The sequence below is a fragment of the Colletotrichum abscissum genome (genome assembly GCF_030869225.1).
Source record: "Colletotrichum abscissum strain IMI 504890 chromosome Unknown Scaffold_6.1, whole genome shotgun sequence".
Classification (NCBI taxonomy): domain Eukaryota; kingdom Fungi; phylum Ascomycota; class Sordariomycetes; order Glomerellales; family Glomerellaceae; genus Colletotrichum; species Colletotrichum abscissum.
In genome coordinates, this window is record NW_026850503.1 from 389,459 (window position 1) to 406,608 (window position 17,150).

Sequence of the window (17,150 nt, forward strand, 5' to 3'; positions counted from 1 at the left end):
ATGAACAATTACTACCCTTTCGGGTACCCGCCGTACCCAGGCCAGCCGCCTGTTCAACAGCAGCCGCAGCAGCAGCCCTACTCCTATCCGATTGCGCCGCCTTTCGCTCAATACCCTCAGCACACCGAAAACACCTATGATGGTGTCATGCACTCGCAGACCTCCTACGAGCATAATCAAAACATGATTCCTGGCCTTGGCGGCTACGGCCATCTCCCTCAGCTTCCCCAGCTTCCTCAGAGCTTTGGTTGGCAGCAACCCCAGCAGTCGCAGGAGCAGCAGCCACCTCTCCAGCATCACTGGCAGCCCCCGAGAGAGGGTCCCAACCTCATCCCAGCATCGCAGTACTATCACTCCGACCAGACCCCGAAGCCCAAGGCCCCCGTCGCCTCCGGCGCTCTCCCTCCTACCGCGCCGAAGCGATCTACGAAGCAAACCTCCAACGATGCCGAGGAAGGCGAGCTTTCTGACGGCGAACTTGATGACGTGTACGAGCCTCAGGAGATCCTTCCGGAGGCGAGCTCACGCCAGCAACGCCAGAACGTTCCGAATGCCGTAACTGCAAATGCGCGCAATGGCAAGACCAGCGCCGTGTATCCCAATCCCAGCTCCTATGGTGGTTCAAGAGATGGCGGGATGAAGCGTCCTGCAATGGCCGGTGGTGATGGTGCGTATTCCTTATTTTTGAGATGAAGACTTTTGTCGATTTAGAGCTAACACTCAGCAGATCGAGAGCATTCCGGATCATACTCCCCTCATTTGTCTCCTCACGAAGTTCACCCTCGCACAGCGTCCAACAATCAAAACGGCGCTTCCACCTCGCAGCTGCATGCTTCTAGTGGACAGTTCATTCAGCCTCTCGCAACGGGTGCCGGTCAGCAACAAGGCAAGAATGCGGTCGAGGAAGCTCGGCAGAGGGCTCGGTCTGCTATTGGGAACCTCTGGCCTCTGGGTGTCCGCCGCCAGGACTTTGTCGATGAGGGCATTGACAAAACCATTGTCGACAACCTTTTGACTGACTTGAAGCTGGATACCAAAGCGCCCAGTCAGTTCTCCATCCCAGGCCTTTCCACTGCCATGCCCCTGCCCGGGCTCTCGTATGCCTCTGGTCAGTCTGCCTCTCAACAGGCCAGAACGGCAGGTGCAGCGCTGCCCCCGAAGCTCCCGGCTCAGCAACAGTCATCACCTTCAGCAGTGAAGTCGGCTGGAGAAGAGAGAAAGGATCGAATTGCTCGCCTGTTGGCTGCAAAGGGTGCAAAGGCAGCAGCATCTTCATCCACCACCACTGGCGCACAAGCTGGTACGCCGAACGATAAGGAACTCGTCCAACAACAGAAGAAGGATGCTCTGCAGAAATCCCGTGAAGCCCGTGCTCAAAAGGCAGCGGAGCGCAAAGGCTCTTTGCAATCCTCTCAATCAAAGGAACCTTCCCCAGTTGAACCTCCTCGCAGACCTCAATCAGCAATTGCCAACGTGCCGGTTGTGGCGCCTGCTGCAAATCAACTTGCTCGGCCCAACGCCCTGCAACCATCAGCTGATCGTCAGACTGCTCCAGCTTCGGCCATTCCTGGTCTTTTCACATCTGCTCCACAGCCTGCGCCTCTCCTCAACCAGCGCAAAAGACCTGTCGCATCCGACTTCGTGGCCAATACTTATGCCCATAAACGCCCATTCGGTCATACTCAGCAAGACACTCGGTTTGTCATTGATGTTAGTGACGGGTCCGATGACGAGGATGTTGAGATGGAGATTGGGTCTCCCACAGACGAGCCGTCAAGCACTCAGCAAGACACGCCCTCTGTTAGACCGGCGTCTTTCCGCGACTTTCCGCCCCTATCCAACGGTCTCCCTCAACGCCAGCTTTCGAGCCCTGCTCCAAGCAACATAACTACTCCTCAGTCCGGCGCTGTAGGCCAGCCAAAGCAAGCTCATATCGATGTCATGGATAAGCAGATCGAGGCCATGAAGCGCAAGATTGCCTTGGCCGAGGCTCGCGCCAAGCTCAAGGCTGCCATGGGTGATAAGTCGCTTAGCCAGAAGTCGGCGGGCCAGACGCCGGATACTGCTCTTGATTCGGATGGCGGCAAGCCAAGCATGCGCAGAGTCCAGTCAATGGGTGATTCCCATGTATCTGATCCGCCTAACGGCCAGCAGTCGCCCGCGATTGCCGAGCCCAGCAGTTCACTGCGCTTGCCCAAGCCATCGGACAATCGCATGCAAGGAGAATCTAGCCGTTCTCAGAGGCTCCGGACTGTTAGCACCAATCTTCCGCTTCTCGAGAACAGACTTCAGACGAAGAAGAGCAAACTCCGCCTTCTGCAGATTCAAATGTCTCGTCTAGAGCAAGAGATTCAGGAAGAGGAGACTGAGAAGCAGAATTTGACGCAGGAGATGGAACAGCTCGACCAGGACTCGAATGAGTCGTCTGAGCCTCAGAACCAGTTGAAAAGCAACTCAGGTAAGTCCTCATTTTGAAAAAGATTGAATTAGGTTGATTATTAACTAAACAAAGTCGATCCCGTTATCCCTACAACATCCACAGGCCCTCAGTCCGAGATGCCGACTCCTTTGCCTGCTGCCGCAGACGCTGAGCAGAGTTCCAGCAAAGTGGCTGAACAATCTAATGCTGCAAGCGTGCGTCATAGCAAGTCTCCTTCAATGGGTCACGACAAGGACATTCGCAACACGGCAGATGATGTCGAAAATGCGGTCACTGGTAAAGCCGCAGCGAGCCCTTCGCAAGCCCCACCTTCCACAGAGACCCCCATGCCTGCGCTTCATGAGACTCCCAGCAACCCTGAGACTGTGGGTGATGATGATGAGTCGCAGCCAATCACTAGTGATGATGCCTCCGATGTTGCCATGGCCGAGTCCGATGACTCTAGCTCCTCCGAGCAAGAGCCTGAAGACGACTACGAGCCCGCTGAGAATGTTGTTCCGGCAGCTGCCGCGAAGTCTCCGTCCATCAGCCCAGTCGCAGCAGATAGCGCTGTTTCGCTTGTCAACAGTGACACTGACTCACAGCAAACGAGTGCCAGAGCCTCACAGATTCCCGAGCAGATCTCGTTGGGAGTCAATGAGTCGACCCCTGAGCAGGGTGTCAACGCCGTGAGAGAAGTACAATTCATTTTGCGCCAAGGAAGCGCTTCGGTTACTAACTTGGTTGCTAGGTCCCGCTTGCTACACAGAGCACTGATGAGGCATCATCGTCTGGAGAACGCTTCACCCCTTACGAGAGTCCACTGCAGTATTTCCGTGCTTACCGATACCATCCCAAGTTTGCTGAAACCGTCCCTGGCGGGCTTCGGTCCCTCACCTACAGCAACAGGATTGATCCGAACCTACCCATCTGTCCAGACCAGCTAGCCAGCCGGGACTGCCCTCGGGGTGCTGACTGCATCTTCCAGCATTTCGAGTCCATGAAGCTGCCGGGTAGGTCGCCTTCACCCCGCAAGGACTAATAACCACGTTGCGTGTCCTCGAGGCATGTCGGGCGCTGACGGTCGCTCCTCCGCGCTTTAGACGACCAGATTCTCCTCCAGTTGGGTGGCACGACCCTTGAAGGACCCGAGAAGACGCAGTTCAACGATGGCTTGCGCAAATTGTTGCAAGAGATGAGATCCCAGAACATCAAGGACTTCCCCAGCATTGCAAAGGGCATAGTCGATTACCGCAACCGCTTCAATGGCGACCCGTCAAAGATCTTGCCTCTTGGCAATGTTTCGATCTGAATGGCGGAAGAGACACGAGCTTGATGAAGCTTCGTCTGTATCTCCCCATGTCCACATCGATTGGACTCTTTGAGTATTGGCTCATTTCCTTCCCTTTCCTTTGGCATCAGAAGATTTTGTTTCCTTCCCTTGGTCTTTAAACACATACCCACCGCATACCTCTCAGCAGAGGCCCTTTTGGCCAGCTGAAATGAGTCTTGGGCGGCGTTTGCGAGATACCCCCTCCTTGCGTTATTTTCAGAAATGATTCGGCCTGAGGCAATCAGGAGTGAGGCACAGGTACAATGGAAAACGGCAAGTAGGCAAGAAAAAAAAATAGTGTTGGAAAAGAGTGGTTGAGATCACTCCCATGTTTTGAGTTGAGACTACTGAGGTTTAGCAAAGCCTTTGAGTTGCTTGCTATCACCTCGAAAGAGCTGTTCAGGTGGCCCGAACTGGGTCGTACGTATTCAAATCAAACTCCATTGTCTTCATCTCTTGCTCAGATGGCTACTTTATGTGATGATGATGCGCCGATATGTCATTGTTGAGAACACAACAAAAAGGGACTTTGCTTCGGTACGTGAAGTACAACTAGATTTTATTTCTAACGGAAATACAGTCGTTTTCAAACTACGTACTGACGACCCCAAACTCTGCATGCCACTTCTAATTGAACCCTTCATTAAACTCTCGTACCCCGCCCAAAAAGCCACCTACTCCCAGATATGTAGGTAGTATTTACTACCAAGACAGGTTGAACAGAAGAAGAGAGAGAAAGAAAAGAAAGAAAGAAAAAGAGCAAGTAGAGAGAAGAAGAAAGGAGGAGCGAAGAATCGTAAGAGAGAAGAAGAAGAAGAAGAAAAAGAAGAAGAAGGAAACCATCCACCCACGATACTGAGCTTTTCCAGCAAAAGAAAACAGAAGCGATAAAAGGGGTAAGCAGTCGATCTATACTACTGACGCTTGAAGCATGGGGGAAGCGTCTGGAACAGTATTACATGCTTACATGCTTTTTGAGAGAAAAGATACAAGGGCATTTGGAAAGCTTGGCAAAGGCCCAACCCATTAAGCAGTCTCGATGGAGCTCCCATTGCTCTTTTCATATGAATCAAAGTTGACCAACCTCGGTCCCGAAATGATCCTCCTACGCCTGTTTGGCACGCCAGCAGTACGATCAGCCGGCGGCTTAAACAACTGCGAACCACACAGCGCAGGATGAAAGAAATTCAACCCCACGACGGAAACGACAATCATGACGCCCTCAAACGCGATGAAAAGATCCTGGCGCGCCATCAGGGGGCCCGTCCACCCGCCGCTGAGCTCAATGACGCGAAAGACGCAGCGGATGAAGATGCAAACGGTGGACACCACGAGGGCGCCCAGGAAGCCCTTGAAGCGCGAGGAGCGGCGGAGGCGGACCATGTCCGGGTGGTTGTCGAGGGCGCAGGAGAGGTTGGGGAGGTGGGCGTGGCGGGAGGCGCGGTAGGTGCGCAGGGCGAAGTCGGCGGCGACGAGCATGAAGGCGAACATGGTAAAGACTTGGAAGGCGAGGCCTGCGATCATGACGGCGTCGCCTTTTGCGGTGGGGAGGTCGCGTTTGGAGGCGACGGAGGCGAGGGCGCCGCCTACGGCTTGGAGGGCGAGGGAGATTAGGTCGCAGGGGATGAACTGGGTTTGTTAGCTTCCTCTCTCTCTCTCTCTCAGTGTCTTGATAAAGAGAGTTCCTTACGATCCTGGTGTACCATTTCGGCGGGATCCTCGAGTTCTTGGGCCCAAACGCTGTGACGATCCGCCGCAGACAGAGATAGATGCCCGCGGCGAGGAACGCCGGACCGACAGTCAAACAGCAAACCTGCACCAAGAAAGGATTCTCGTTCCACTGGTTCTTCCAGCTGAAGATGCGTCCCGAGTATCCAATCATCTCGGACACGATCCCCAGCATCATGGCGACGCTAAACAGGTTCGCCCGGCGCGTGCGGTACATGGTATACGCGAACCCGCAAAACGACAGGAAAAACAGGACGAGAAAGACGACGTTTGCAGCCAGGGAGACGCGGTACGAGTAGAAGGAGATGACGCCTTCCTGGCAGTACTCGAGGTCGGGCTTGAGGAAGCAGAAGGCGGGGAGCCAGGGTGCAAAGTCGATTTTGAGCTGTTTGATGACGGCTTCGGGAGGGGGATTTTCTACGCTGTAGCCCGTGGAGGCGAAGATGTGGTTCAGGATGCGGTCTGGGTCGATGGTTGAGGGATCTTTGTGGGCGTCTTGGACGATTTTCATCATTTTGTCGTAGTCCATCTTGGGCTGGGGTTGGCCGCGGTGCTCGCGGTGTGTGATGAACGGGGAGATGGATGAGGTGGATGGACAAGGAGGGGGAATGGGAAAGGGGCAATGGGCCGGAGGGGGCTTCAATGTCTTTTCAATGGCAGAAGAAGACAAGGGGAATGATGGCAAAACTCTCCGAGAGAGAAAACATATCGAGAAAGAAGAGGGAAAGAGCCTGGAGGTATGATATACCTCCAACCCCTCAGGGTAGACGGGACCAAAATTATTCGTGGGGAGACAGAAATCATGATTGAGCTCATCTTGGGAGCAATTGACCTCGTAGTTAGGTCAAGGGCAACATTGCACTTGATACGGGGTAAACGCTCCCCGTTCAATGTCCTCATCACTTCTACCCGGCTCATCCCCCGACATATGAGGAACCCTTTCGGTATCATCTCGTTCGACTTTGACAACGTTTGGGGTCTAGACACTTACACATGGCGCGGCTCGCCATGCAGGGGAAAGACTTAAAAGTCGGGGGGATAGAAATGAAATGCCTGTGAGGTCGAGCAGGCAAAAGCACACTGCATATTGGATAATTCGCTCATCATAGTGCTTTAGGTAGCTCCGTCATCTATGACAGTTCGTGGCGTCCCGAATAATTGAATCCGTATTGATTCGGGCTGAAAACAGTTCTCCGGGGTATTCCTACACTCCCATCAAGTGGAAGATTGTCTCGAGAATCTTCTATCAAGCATGGGACTTGCCGCCGACCTGGAACTGGGTCTGTTCAAATCATCCCAGAGGTGCCATAACAGATGCCGTTCTTTTCACCATATTTGCATCCGTGTGAACAGCCTGGGTAAATCGAAGGCATTCATGCTTAATCTTCAAATCACTTCCAGTAACAGGGCGGCAAGGCTACAAGGGTGTTCGTCCAAACTCTCCTAGTCTCGAGCTTAATCTAATTTTCTACATAGCTCTCCGCAATCCACAAGGTAACTTGTCCTATCGGCCCGCAACACAGATATACTTTTGCCAGGTGAGGGGGAGCTCCCGATCGATGAACACGTGCAGAGGTTGCATCAAACGATGAGCAGGAGAGCTTTGACACTTTATTCAATTATTGAAATGCACGTCTTCACTTATTGGGTACAGGCGTGGTGGAAGGGCCTCAGAAATGCTAGAGACAAGTGAAGCACCGGGAATCAGTTCGCCGTCTAGCTCAATCAGGACGAGTCTAGTGAATAGATTACACTACGAAAGATGTGCTGTTTTGCCGCCTTGGTCCAATCCATATCCTACACCTCCGAAGCCCTTGGCATTCAAGGCCTATGGCGCAACCGTCACGCGCTTCTTCTTTTTCCCACCGGTCTTGCTCTCGTCAGGAAGCCCCTTGGGATCAATGGGGTTCTTTGTGACCACGCCGCCCAAGGCCTTACTCGTTCCGAGACTGATACCCCGTCCCTCGCGCATACTATCCAGGCTCAGGTGGCTGCCTCCGCTTCCGCGCCGAACGCCGATGCCCTTGAGCTTGGACGTTGGAGACTCGCGATGGCTCAACGAGCTGTCCGGTCGCTCTTCGCCTTCGGCCGCGCGGCTGGATGGCCTATCTGGAGAGGGTGACGGCGACTCGTCGTCGGCTGCAACTTGGGAGTATGGAGTACGCAGGCGGGTGGTGTTATACGGGGAAGGGATCCCAGAAGGACGGTCACGGGTCTTGTTTTGGGAAGTCGGTCTCTCCACAGTCTCGATACCGTTGCCGTTTCGGCCCTCATCCACAGTATTGGAGGCTTCGCTGGCAGAGACATCGCCAGAAACATCGCTATCTCTATAAGCGTGTCTCTTGTATGCGTTCCCGGAGCCCATAAGACTCTCTTGTCTTGCCAGCTGGTAGCGGTCGTATTCCTCCTTGGTATGTTGGGCATCGGTGAAACTGTCGAGAGCATCGAAAACGTGAGGGAACACCTGAACATTGTTGTCTTTACCCCATAAGAAGTCGAGGTGCTCATAATGAGGGATCTCTGTGGCTATTGTCTGGGTTGGGAGCTCCTTGAGCATCACTTTGATGTCGACTAACGAATCGCTACCACCGTAAACAAGAACGATAGGCGTCTTGATGTTCCGTGTGGGGTATTTGGCGACCTTGGTGTACTTGCTAGAAGAGCTTATCGACATAGGTTGGTGGACATCGTCATCGTACATTTGGAACGACTTGTTCCGGATGATCTGGAACCAGTGAACCACACTCTTTGTGCTGGTGAAGGAGTACAGATGAGGGTACGCCGCAAGCTTTTGGCTGAGTGTGATGTTTTTCGTCTGCCAATTGAACAAAAAGGAAAGACCCATATCGATGACTCTAACAAAGATGGGCGGGTAAAGAATGGACTGCCACATGGTGGCGGAGCTGAGGATGGATCGACGGCCGAAGAGAAGGAACAGAACCTGAGGTGAGGCTTTGATCAGAGCGTCGACGATTCCGTTGGAAAGACCTGCTGGCGACATGGCCGGGGCCAAGGCAATGAAGACATTGACCTGCTGGTTGAGCTTGGGATGGATAGCAAGGGTAGCAAAGGCCTGGGCGGTTCCCTGAGAGAAGCCAATGTACGACAAGCTCTCCTGCGAAGTTGTCTCCAGGATGTACGAGATGCTGTCCGGGATATCGTGGAAGGCGAATTCGTCGATGGAAAAGTTCCAAAAATCAGTCGACTTGGGCGAGTGATGCACCGACTTCTTGGAGTACTTGTTGCCACGGTTGTTGCCAAACTACACGGATAGTCAGCAAAGGCGCGCTCAAGTTATCACAAGGCGAAGCACCGACCCAAACATCATAGCCCTTCTCGACGAGCACAAAAGGAAGACATCGCTGCTCATCGGTCAAGCAGACCCACACCTCGGAGTTCATGAGCAGTCCATGGTGTAGATACAAGACCTTCTTCTTCAGACTTCCCGGTCCGCTGTTGATCTTTTGTTCCTCCTCGCCCTTCTTCCATGCCAGGCGGTGCAGACCGAGCAGGTACCCATCCTTGGTCTGGAGGACATGCTCTTCAGCTTCATATCCGTACAGGCGGCAAAGATCCACAAAGTCGGAGGCGTCTCGCACGGAAGTGGAGATGGCTGCGCGGCATCACCAACGGTTAGCGCAATGTGAACCACACAAATGTAGGTTGGAACAGCCGCCAGACGAGAGACGAACATTTCTTTTTTTGCTCGGCGCGCTTCTGCTCCGGAGTCGAATATCGGTTAAATAAGCGACGGGAAGCTCTATAAAAGAGCGAGATGAGCGGCGAAGCTGTAGGGAAACCGGATTAGCTAGCTTGGACGCCACCGCTCGGAGGGAGGCGCATTTCGTACGCAGAGCCAAGGTAAGGACACGGATGATAGCCTCGAGCCCGACAAGCAGGAAGGACCCCACTAGAGCTACATATTCGACGCTGCGCAATGCCGTTAGTGCCAGGCCAAGTCTTATTCGCGAGTTGCGCTGCATTGGAGAGGGAGCTCGAGCTCGAGCGAGGGAACGAGGGGAAAGGCCAGGAAAAAGGAGGAAAGGGAGAGAAAGGAAGGACGATAAAACCGCAAATACAGGCAGAAGGCATCTCTTACATGTTCAATCGCCCAATGAAAGGGATAGCCATGGTGGTTGCGCAATTGGAACGAGATTAATCTAACGTAGAAGCCGTGGCGCGGCAGGAACGAGTATGTCTAAGAGAGAAAGAAGAAGAAAAGGTTGCAAGGGGATTTCAAGCCATTATCGCTGAATGCGCAGACGACAAAAAGCTTAAGTGATTTGACTACTGCGTAGTTTCTCGACTGGCAATGGCTGGACGCAAGAATGTGTGTCAGCGGAACGAATCTGGAAGTGAGTGGTCCGCAGTGTGTGGGAAGTCTGAGGTTTCCAGAGGGAAGAAGATGTGCAAGGTGAACGAACCTAAGGTACCTAAGGTGAGGTAAGTGATGTCACATGTGAGGATGGAAGGCATCCCATCTGGGCGGGAAGCTCCCAAAAAGGTCCAGGTCCAAGGTCACAGCACACCTTCCCGACTTCTCCCACGCGGCGCCACGACTCCTTGGGCCTCCTTGGCCCCTCTTGTGCTCCCCAAATCATTCCAATCAACAGATCTGACAGTGTGTCAGTGGCAGGGACGCTGGCGTGTGAGCACGCGGTTGGACGGAGGAGCCCGCATCCTTGCCAACTTGCTCCCCCAAAGTGGGGTTTTCTTATTGAAGGACTGCAGGGACATCCAACTCTAGCGGCCCTGCTCTTGCCTCTGCGACTCTCGCACCTTGCAGCACACCGCTGCACAAAGGTGGGTCTTATCCTTCCCACTTTGGCCAATCACAGCTATCATGTTTTTTTCCCTTCTTCCCCGGGGCCCGGGGGACCGCTCATCGCAAACTTGAAGCTCCGACAAGCGACAGCTCCCAAATAGTCGCACCACTTCCGTGTACTCGTCTCTAAGGTACCGAGGGAATGCCAAACCACCATCACCATGCCTAGCTCTTGCAAAGAACTGCGTACGCTCTCCCTTATCCTCCCACTCATTCCGCGACTAGACGGCATACTGACCCTTTTCCCCAGGCGAGGCTCTCGCGCAATGCCTCCAGGAATCCGAGTGCGTCATGGTCCAGCGCAACAGCGCCTCCGACTGCCTCCGATCGCCCCTCGTCGAGGGCCTCCCCACAAAGTGCCAGCAGCTGAAAAAGGGTTTCGGCGAGTGCAAGCGCGGCATGGTTGACATGCGCAAGCGCTTCCGCGGCAACATGCCCGTCAACTACAAGACCATGAACGACGCCGAGAGCGGCAAGGGCTACCAGCTCTACGCCGGACGACCGGCCTTTGCCGGCGGCAGGGGCGAGACAGACGGCAACGAACCCGCGCCTAGGGACTGGCGCGAGGTCGAGAACGAGCAGTACCGCAAGGAGCAGGAGGCCGCGCAGAAGAAGTGATTTGCCAAGGGCAAGAGAGGCAAAAAGAAGAGTCAATAAGAGGGGGAAAGGAGGGTGACCGCTGACAGGCGCGGTTGTGGGATACAATACTTGTACAAACTATGTGTATGATCTGAAGAGCGAGGCATAGGGAGGCGTCATGGCGTTCTCAAAACATACAAAAACGATGGCCCTGTTTAGGACAGGCCCGAGCTGCATCTTCTTGGGTCCTCACACGACGAACCACGAGGTAAAGCATGCTCATGTATTCGAAAGGAATTGTAAGATTCGCACGGCCATAGAACTTCTCCACTAAGAAGATTGGAAACTAGAGCATCTGATTATGATGAAAGATGAATCTAATACTACGGGACATAATCAGCAGTACAGTCGCAAGCATTCCGAGCAAACCCGTACCATCTCATCGGTGCGACTCACCCTGGGACTGTGTTATCTTCTGAACTTCGCTGCTTCAACCAATGAGAGGGTCAGGGAGACTCAGCCCAAACTTCCGATGAGTGAATGCTGTGTCAAGTCTTACCCATAGCATGGCCCAGATCTTAGTATCAGCCCCTCTTCGCTCGGCATGAGAGATACATCGTCGGCATCACCGCTAACAGACCGGTTTCCCTTAGTACGTGGGCAAGGCAGCCGGGTCTCAGGGAAGTCTCAGAAATAGAGAGAACGAAAAAAAGAGTTCACCCCTCCCGGTGCTGAACTGGGGGCTACATCTCTTGGTGCTCATGCTGGGAAATTTAATAGTGCTCATTTCGGGATTCGAACTCGTGATACTCGTATGCGCTAAGCCTGTCGTCGAGTAGGCTGGTTGGCGATTTTAATTGTTGACCATGAACCACTCCACCACCCAGCCAGTTTGACCTGACCAACCGACCTAGGAAGGCGCCTGCTGTGCTGGTGATAGGAATGGACTTGAAGGGGTATATATGGGCTTCCCATGTATTCCATCATGTGTATATTCGGGGCAGGTCATTTTACCACCCTCTCGGCTCACTCATGAATGAATCACTTAGATATATGCCGTTAATCTGACCATCGGTACTTGGAGAGGCTCACGCTTTGCAAACTCAGTTTACGTGCCTCAGCGCAGTTCAATGTGTACTAATATGGCTACAACCATAAACTCCTATCACGAAACATGTAGGCGTGGGCTCTTTTCTCAATAACACAAAGGTGCCTAGGACTACGCAGCGCCCATCCCTTGGAATCATCTTCAGTATGGACGGAAGTACTTATCAGGCGAAGCTGACCGAGTCTACTTTCTCTTTCACGTATACTGTAACTTCTGAAACTTGGTTACGGAAGAAGATATCATTGGCAATATAGGGTTGGGCTTGGACAGTTCAATTGAAATCGCCTTTGACACAGTCATCAAGAAATCTTGTTACGTATGCAAGAATTGGAGGCACATCTACTTCAGCAAGGACAGTTGACTCTACATTTTATCTACAGTCAAATGATCACGGAACGGGACCCTTGTTGAGAAGACAGCAGGTGCGATGAATTAAGATTATATTATCAGGCTAGTTCGGTTGCCCTTAGAAATTAATCCTTCCGTACCCCATCGGATCTCGCATCTGATCGTCGAGAGCTTCCTCCATATATCCGTCATATTACGGCCCCATTAATCGTGTGAATTCATCTCCACAGCCCCGTGCCCCGGATTATCCCCTCTCCACAGATCATCTCCATTAAATCGTTCCAGTCTGGTTGGTCGATACTCTCACAAGAGCACCATAATCCCTCGCACCAACGAAAAGGTCCAGACTTTGCAAGGGACCCTCCACGCAATTTCGGACCCGCGCCAAATCACTCCCGTGTAAAGACGGACTTAACGACGCGGGCCCATCCCGAGCGCTTCAGCGGGCTTGCCCAACTCTCGGCGTTATGATGGGCTGACATGAAAAAAAAATAAGAAAAAGAAAAGGTTGGCGCCCCCTTCCCGCTCTGTCACTCTCCTCCTTCTCTAGCCCGTCCTTATCTCACGGAGAGACCAGGCCAGGCGAGTCAGGACGGAAGCCCACCAACCTTCTCAGCCCTGTTCTCTATCTCGACGAAGAGACCAAGCCCAGGTGAGGCAGGCAGGGGACGTGTAGGATCGAGCGAGAAGGGAAGAAAATAAAGAAAAAGCGCCGTCGCTTCAGGCTCACGCGGCTCTCTCCAGCGGACTCTCGTCATCCGCGGCCAGCCGCGCCGGGGTGTTCATAGTTGTGCCGCACGTTATCCCCGGCGCGTGGACTCTTTCGGACGGATTCATCGACGCTTCAGGCCCATGCGGATGCCTCCCAGCGGGTTGTTGTAAAAAGAGTTGTTTTGAAGAATTCGGTTCTCGACTGGACTTCGGCTGGCGTCCCATTACCGCGTACACAGGAAAATCGATTGAAAAAAAAGTTTGCTCTACGCTTCCGAGATCAAGTCTCACCTAGAAGGGAGACGACCTGGCCAGCGGAACAAAGGAAGAAAGGTGCACTCCTGGCCTGCTCGACGTCGCAGCATGACTGTAGGCTTGTGATCGTGGCTTGGTTGGCGGTCATGGCGGCGGAACAAGGGAGGCGAGTTGAGACGATGTGGAAAGAAGAAACGCAGGAATCTTTGGATGAGTTTGGCTGAAGAGACTCGGCTACGTGGCGAATTCTGTGAACGAGGGTAGAATTGCGCTGAAGAGAAAAGGAGAGGAAAAGACCGGTAGAGATGAAGGACGGACGAAGACTGCTTTATAGCGAGCGTGAGACAGTGTAAGTCACGTCAATTTGATATCCAATGTGATAAAAAGGTGGAGTTGAAGTTGAGAAAAGGTTTGGGGCGGTAAAGGTGGAGGGGTCAAGCCGCGCATTCGGTGTGATCTGCAGCCGTGACACCCCTCCACCAGGGAAAAGGGCGCTAGCGAGCGTTGGTCCGCCTTGTTCCGGGGCTCGGAGGTACCTCACCTTGGGCGGTGCTCACCTCCACTGGGCCACGTCCCTACGGATAGGTGGGCTGCGGGCACTTTGGCCCCTCCTTGGTGCCCCTCCAACCCCCCCGGGCAGTTTCCAGCTTGAAGGGGACGTGGAAACGTCTCAACCTGCCCACCCCTTCCCTTTCCCACTCCAAGGACTAAAACCCACGGAAACCTGTGACAATCTCACCCTCGTCCATCAACGGTCCAAACCCCTCGGTGAAACTACGAGCGACTCGCAAATTCTCCCAAGAACTCGATGGCCTGATGTCTGAAACCTGATTCTGCAAATCGTCGATCCGTCACCCTCATACGTCGCCGGGCTGCCCGTCTGCCAAGAGCACCACGCAATCAAGCTTACCTCACTCTATCTACCGAAGTCTTACTCGCTTGCGGCTTTGCATCGTCACTCCGCTTACCTTACCTCACCGAACCCCTGTCGTCCAATTGCTTACAGTCTTACCCACGACGCTCGTCTCGGCGTCCTTGTCGTCTTGTCAACTTCTCAACCGGCAACGGCGGGGCAGATAGCGTGTCAAAAGACGCAACTTCAGCTTGTTGCCAATCTTTAACCTTATTCAGGGTTTCTTGGCAGGCACATTTCATCCCTCCTTCCGACGACAAAGCCGGGTCTGGAATTTGGGCAGAACACCAACGCCAAAGACAGAGCAGGCTGAAATCGTGCTGCCGACTCTTCGAGCAATTCATCCTGCCTCGGGTAAACCTTCGTCGAGGCTGCAGGTTGCGTCAACAGAGGAAGCAAACAGACGGGCATTACGGCACTGCGAGAAACCAACCAGTGTTTCCAAGTCCGACAAGCATCCTCGAAACACCCAGAAACTGAGGGAAACCACCCATCAAGATGGCCCCGACTATCATACAGTGGATCCTGGATACACGGCATCTATGGCCGGAAGCCACTGAAACGAAGCAACTCGAACAAGCCGTACGTACTGCACCCCGTTCTTGATCGAATCTGCATTGCCGTTTGCCCGTTGCCCCATGCCCGTTTCGCGGCTCTGTATTATTCAAACATGTCCCGGCGAACCATTCCAAAACTGCTCATCCCAAGTCGTCGCCCCTCCCTCCCTTTTCTATGCAACAGCAACTTCGAATTTCGAAGCTCCCCTGCCCCCTGCATGTCATTTACTCCTGGAACAATGGGGACCTTCATAGTGGAAGACAGAAGGAAAAAAAGAAACTGAGAAACAAACTGACACGAAACTGAACCCGCTGATTAGGCATCCCGAGCTTTCGCACTCCTCAGCGCCGATGAGCGTAAAGCCGTGCTAAAGTACTACCACGTTCGCGACGCGAAGCTGTCTCTGGGTTCGCACCTCCTGAAACGTTACGCCATCAGTCGCTTCTGCGGCGTCCCCTGGCACGATGCCACTGCCATCCGCGACGAGCGCACCAAACCCATCTTTCGCACTGCTGACGGCACCAGCCCGCTGAGCTTCAACGTGAGCCATCAGGCAGGGCTGGTCGCCATGTTCGCGGTCCACGGCTACGATGTCACCGCGAGGGGCCCCGTCGACGTGGGCGTCGACATCGTATGCACCTCGGAACGCCGCACCAGGGACCATGGTATGCTGACCAAGGAGGGCTGGCCCAAGTTCGTCGACGTCCACGCCGACGTGCTCTCGCCCATCGAGGCCAACTTCCTCAAGTGGCAGGTCCTGGCGGCGATCCCACCAGGGTTGAAACCGGGCGCCTCGCTCGAGGACGCGGCCGACTTCAAGCTGCGGTGCTTTTACGCGCTATGGTGTCTGCGGGAGGCGTACGTCAAGATGACGGGCGAGGCGCTCCTCGCGCCCTGGCTGGGGGATTTGCAGTTCAAAAAGTTCCGGCCGCCGACGCCTGCGGAGAGTTTTGGTGCCGAGAGCGAGGCGGTCGCGGATCATGAAATTGTGTTCAAGGGGGCCAAGGTGGAGGATGCGAACGTGTCCCTGAGAGCTCTGGGTCCGGATTACATGACTTGCTCTGCTGTCCGGACGCCGGAGCACAAGGAGGATGGATTGGCCTTCGAGCTGGGGCCGTACAAGATGCTGGATATAGACGAGGTGCTCGCTTTCGGAGAGGAGCACCAATAATTCATACTTGCCTGTATATTTGGTCTTATACAGATGTTTGTAGATCTGTCTCATGATAGAGGTTGACGGCTTTGCATATGATAGCACTGGCTATGAGTGATCTCAAACTTGATTGATTCTTAGGAGACCTTTAATGACTCGTATCTAGGCTATCTGTCTTTCTCCCCTTCTTCTGACGGAGCGGATTGGAGTCTGCCTGTAATCGGATAGGTTCAAGCTCTCTTAGAATTCTTTGAATCAGTTTCCAATTTCAATTCGTTGTGTGTCGTATTGAGCGACCGTTGCTTTTCCAAGACAGTCTTCTTCCCATCCGCCCACACCGTCGATCACAGGGTTGACGTTTAAAAACAACGCAGACATTCGTTCTGCACAACAATGATCACAGACACGCACTTCGTTCAGCATGAACATGAGAGATTCAGATATCTTCCTAGAACCTCGGTTCACCAGAGATTATATTCATACAGCTCATTTGTTGTTCTGTAAGCATAAGTACTAATCTACCTGCACCCCACCATCACAGAACCAAGTGTAAAAGCAGTGTTGAGACCATCGTGCATTCACAATCGTAGGCAAGTTTTGCATTCACTCCCCTCGGGATATGAACCCTGATGGGTCTCTAAATGTCTCTTGGAGTTGCAGGAACCTTGGTTTGCTCTCTCTCTCTCTCTCTCTCTCTCTCTCTCTCTCTCTCTCTCTCTCTCTCTCTCTCTTGATGTATTCTTAGGCCCATATGGCTAGATCCTAAAGGAAATCTCCCTTTGTCGCTGTTAACGTCGTCTTCGACTCTAAACGTATTCGTTGTTCCTCTAAGACGAATACCTCAATGAGAAGACCACAAGGTGACGGCAGAAAACATAAATTAGGCAGTTCTTTTTCACCCTTTAGGTATCGAGGTTCGCAACTGGCGCTGTGGCTTCAACCGTGAATCATTGAGAATGTACGCATCTCGAGCATCCTCTTGGACGGCGGTTCAACCGTAGATGTCATCAATCTCACGTTCGTTGAGAGACATCGCATCCCCCGAGGAGAGATGCAAGAGCCAATGTCATTCGATTAGCCGACAACCAAACGACGATCGTGCACGAGTACGGCATCATGCGCCTTGTGGTGGGAGACATCCTGACCATTATCCAAGCGATCACCATTGGACGCAGTGATGAGTGGGACCTTCTCCTCGTTCTCCTTGGTATCTGCCATTG

General features: G+C 53.3%; 5 protein-coding genes across 5 annotated transcripts; 3 read left to right on the plus strand and 2 right to left on the minus strand.

Annotated features, from left to right (window-relative positions):
* CABS01_03159 (uncharacterized protein) lies at positions 1-3,731 on the plus strand (the record flags this gene model as incomplete). The annotated part of the gene is made up of 5 exons (XM_060536536.1): positions 1-667; positions 728-2,458; positions 2,513-3,108; positions 3,171-3,432; positions 3,523-3,731. 5 exons carry the CDS (start codon positions 1-3, stop codon positions 3,729-3,731), a joined length of 3,465 nt encoding a protein of 1,154 aa, XP_060392455.1.
* A 1,047-nt stretch (positions 3,732-4,778) lies between these two features.
* CABS01_03160 (RTA1 like protein) lies at positions 4,779-6,009 on the minus strand (the record flags this gene model as incomplete). Its single annotated transcript, XM_060536537.1, has 2 exons — positions 4,779-5,381; positions 5,443-6,009. 2 exons carry the CDS (start codon positions 6,007-6,009, stop codon positions 4,779-4,781), a joined length of 1,170 nt encoding a protein of 389 aa, XP_060392456.1.
* A 1,299-nt stretch (positions 6,010-7,308) lies between these two features.
* Positions 7,309-9,463, minus strand: CABS01_03161 (ab-hydrolase associated lipase region; the record flags this gene model as incomplete). The annotated part of the gene is made up of 4 exons (XM_060536538.1): positions 7,309-8,742; positions 8,798-9,093; positions 9,173-9,268; positions 9,331-9,463. 4 exons carry the CDS (start codon positions 9,461-9,463, stop codon positions 7,309-7,311), a joined length of 1,959 nt encoding a protein of 652 aa, XP_060392457.1.
* A 1,003-nt stretch (positions 9,464-10,466) lies between these two features.
* CABS01_03162 (uncharacterized protein) lies at positions 10,467-10,923 on the plus strand (the record flags this gene model as incomplete). The annotated part of the gene is made up of 2 exons (XM_060536539.1): positions 10,467-10,491; positions 10,556-10,923. The coding sequence occupies 2 exons, from the start codon at positions 10,467-10,469 to the stop codon at positions 10,921-10,923; spliced, it is 393 nt and encodes a 130-aa protein (XP_060392458.1).
* A 3,794-nt stretch (positions 10,924-14,717) lies between these two features.
* CABS01_03163 (phosphopantetheinyl transferase) lies at positions 14,718-15,948 on the plus strand (the record flags this gene model as incomplete). Its single annotated transcript, XM_060536540.1, has 2 exons — positions 14,718-14,801; positions 15,097-15,948. 2 exons carry the CDS (start codon positions 14,718-14,720, stop codon positions 15,946-15,948), a joined length of 936 nt encoding a protein of 311 aa, XP_060392459.1.
* Positions 15,949-17,150: the final 1,202 nt, after the last annotated feature.